This window comes from Equus caballus, chromosome 6, assembly GCF_041296265.1.
Source record: "Equus caballus isolate H_3958 breed thoroughbred chromosome 6, TB-T2T, whole genome shotgun sequence".
Taxonomy (NCBI): domain Eukaryota; kingdom Metazoa; phylum Chordata; class Mammalia; order Perissodactyla; family Equidae; genus Equus; species Equus caballus.
Genome location: NC_091689.1, coordinates 84754840 through 84758592, shown reverse-complemented (window position 1 = coordinate 84758592; position 3753 = coordinate 84754840). Strand labels below are relative to the sequence as shown.

At 36.2% G+C, this 3753-nt stretch overlaps 1 protein-coding gene across 1 annotated transcript; it reads right to left on the bottom strand.

Moving 5' to 3' along the window:
- Window positions 1-1395: 1395 nt before the first annotated feature.
- Window positions 1396-2337, bottom strand: OR9K1 (olfactory receptor family 9 subfamily K member 1). The gene has a single exon (NM_001390877.1). The coding sequence runs from the start codon at window positions 2335-2337 to the stop codon at window positions 1396-1398; it is 942 nt and encodes a 313-aa protein (NP_001377806.1).
- Window positions 2338-3753: the final 1416 nt, after the last annotated feature.

Below are 3753 nucleotides of genomic sequence, written 5' to 3'. Positions count from 1 at the left end.
GTAGTCTCTAATTAAGGAATTTTTCTAAGTTGGAATATGTAAGAATTGGAAGAGAAACCTGTGTTTATTAATAGTATCTTAAATACTGGGGTACTCTGTTCTACCATTCCCCATCCCTCCTTATCCTGCCCCTCCTTTTCTAACCTCTGCAAGGAATTGTACTCGCTAAGATCACTGGTATCTTTCAAAATCGATTGACTACATGATATATTCTGATATTGTAGAAGTAAGCAAACACATTAAACAGTACAACATCTTTTACAACATCCTTCTGCATCTTCCCATCAACATTACAACTTTATCCCATAATACACCTGAAAGATATACAATAGGAAAAAACCCTTGATACTTTTCTTCAATAATCTTTTCTGTTGATTTTATCATATTTGGAGATTTGAATTACTTACAATTTGCATGTGAAAGCACAACCTGGTCAGGAAAATTATAGCAACATGGCAACAAAGATATTACTTTAAAAACGTAAATAGCTTCATTAAAGTACAACGCCTATATAACGAATACTAGGGAAACAAAAAGTTCACATATAATTTAAATATCAAATATAGAGCAAACAAAAATTTTGTACGTATAAATAGCAGTTATCAAAGAAAACAAAAATAATCCGGCACAAACTGGTATAAGTGGTTTGAAACATCTAATGCAATTTTCAAGATAGGACATCAGTATTAAAGACTTTCTCTTTATGGATTTGGGTACCCAGTTTTTAGTAGATTGGATACAAATATGTTTCTCCATCTCTTTGATATGATAATAAATCAATAATAGTTAATGGTAAAGATAAATAATAAGATACAATTAATTGAACACCAATGATTTATTGAGTTCTCCTGATAAACTCATGATGGCACAGACCAAAAAAAACTTATAGTATGATTTTATTCAAGAATTATGGACCCAGATTCAAATCACTGTGAATAGATTTTATAAAAGAACTAAATATTACGATTCAGAAATGATCTTGCCTTGGGTGGACACTTCTTCTAATCATAAGAGATTAAACATTCTGAGCTTAACATCCTACCAAAGCAATTTTTCTACCTACCATCTCAATAGACCCAGCGGAAAAGATTAAATTAAATTAAATTAAATTAAATACTCCTTTCCCCCACCATCATAGAATTATACCTAGAAAGAGTGAGGAGTATATTTCTGTGTATAGAATGGCTGCAAATTTTATTGATGCCCAAAATGTAACACTGCTCTTAGGGTAGAGTGAGAGACGGATTGGTACTACTCCTTCAGTGAAAATAATTCATCTGTCGGATGGTCAACTTAAAGAAGCCTTAAGTGGCTCAAGCTTGAAACCATGTTAAAAGCAAATTAGGATGAAACAATCAATGGGCCCATTAATGAGGAAATCACAAGAAAGTAGAATTAGGATAAAGCTTTTCTCCTCCATAGGATTTTCCTCAAAGCTTGTTTGACATCCTTGTTTCTTAGAGAGTAGATCAGAGGGTTTAACATGGGTGTGACCAATATGTAAAATACTGAAGCCACTTTACGAAGTTCAGGATTGCTTGGAGGTATGAGATACACAAAGGAGACAGTCCCATAGAGCAAACTTACAACCCCCAGATGGGAGCTGCAAGTGGAGAAGGCTTTCTTCCTCCCTTCGCTAGAGGGGATCTTCAGGACTGTGGTCACGATGTACACGTAAGATACTACAATAACGACTATTGTGGGCAAAATAATGAAGGCAGCCAAACTAAAAGATACTATCTTATTGACAAAGAGACTAGAACAGGAAATCTTCTCAATTTGGTAAGAATCACAGTAGAAGTGATCAATGACTCGAGATGCACAGAAAGATGCTGAGAACGTTATGCTGGCTTGGAGGATGGAACTGACCCAGCCACAGAAATAGGAACCAGCAACCATCTGAGTGCAAAGATGTCTTGACATGTGGACACCATAAAGAAGAGGATTGCAGATGGCAATGAAGCGGTCGTAGGCCATGGCTGCCAGGACAAACCCCTCTGTTACAATGAAGAGTGTAAAAAAGAATAACTGGGCAACACACCCTGCAAAGGAGACAATCTTTTTCTCAGACAGGAAGTTGACCATGGCTTTGGGTGCAATAATGGTGGAGTAGGAGAGGTCAATGAAGGACAGATTGCCTAGAAAGAAATACATTGGCGTGTTCAGCTGAGAATCAGTCACAATGATTGCCATCATACTAATGTTCCCCAAAAGAACCATGCCATAGACCAGCAGGAATAGAAGGAAGAAGAGACTGTGGAACTCTGGACGGACCCTGAAGCCTACAAGAATGAAGTCAGTTACATCTGAGTGGTTGCCTGCTCCCTTGTCACCCATGGCAAGAACCTGCTAAGAGGTACAAGACAAGATTAAAAATTGAACTTTCTACCTATTTCCTGCTTTCATAAAATGTCACTTTTCTCTTGTTGACAACACTGAAATTTAGTTATCATTTCCTTTTTGCCATCCAATTGTGTTAGGTATGATTTGTTGCACCCTTTTATAGGAACTGAATCTGAGGTATATTGTAATTGCCCATCAGCACACACGTGTAAATTACCTAACTCATAGTTTTCTAAGGTGATTCTCCAAATCCAGTGCTCTTCCCATGATAACACATATGACTTCCATGCATAAAGCATTAGTTCTTTATACTTGTTTAGCTCACTTGATTTATATGGTAAGTTTAATATATCAGAAGGTTTTGAGAGATGTATAATTATTTGTTCTCATCTTTAATTTCAAATTCTTTAATTCCAAATTCATCTTATCCTCAATAGTGCTTTATTTTAGAACAGAAGGATCAAATTCAAGAGTGATTTAAAGCCCCATGAATAGACATTAGACATTAATACAGGTGAAGAACTAAACAGTTTGCGAGAGTTTGAAAAAGGTTAACAAGAGATTTAGCTGGGTATCATAAATTAAAAACCTTGAAAGGTGAATGCATCTTTAGTTTCTTGAAGTGAACAAAGCTCAGACATGCTACTAAGAGGAAAACCCCATGGATCCTACAAATCTCTCAGGAAGCCAATTTGATCTCAGACATCTGTGCAAGTAAAAGAAAGGAAACTTCAAAACAATGTGTTGGCTAAAATTTTGGTTTGGAAAGGAAAAAATCAGTTTTGAAAACTAATTTTATGATGTATGCATTTAGAGAGGTAACGGTAAACGCATTAAAATTTTCAAAATGGTTACCTTGAATCTGTCACACGGTTAATTTGTGTGATTCATTTGTCCTATATCTTGGAAACTTTCTGTTTTCTCCAATAAAGTGACACTGCCATTTCTCTCCTTATTCAGACTTTACAATCAACTGTTATTTAAACCCAGCCAACAGAGTGGAGAGATTGTGCACCTTATCAAAAGCAGCAAATGATGTAAGAAGTATTAATTTTTGGTTTAGCGGTATGGCAAAATCACCATATTTTCTCTCTGGCTCTCATCCTCCCTTATGCGTGTGACCACTCTGTCTTCTCCATCCTCTCCCCAAATCTGTCAGCGACTATTGCTCTCATCGTCCTCTCATCACCTGATCTTTCTCCTCTCCTCCCAATACTAACTTTTCTTAAAAAGTTAGCAACTTAGTTCACAAAAGGAAGACACTGCCAACAGCTCAGTCATATGATTCTTAGACCTCTTCTTGACCCTCTTTGCTCCCCTTACAAATTGAAATTCACTTAATTAAATTTATCTTTGAGAAAAGCACTAGGTGCCCATGTTAAGTTTTCTAAGGATGTTTGCACTTTATCC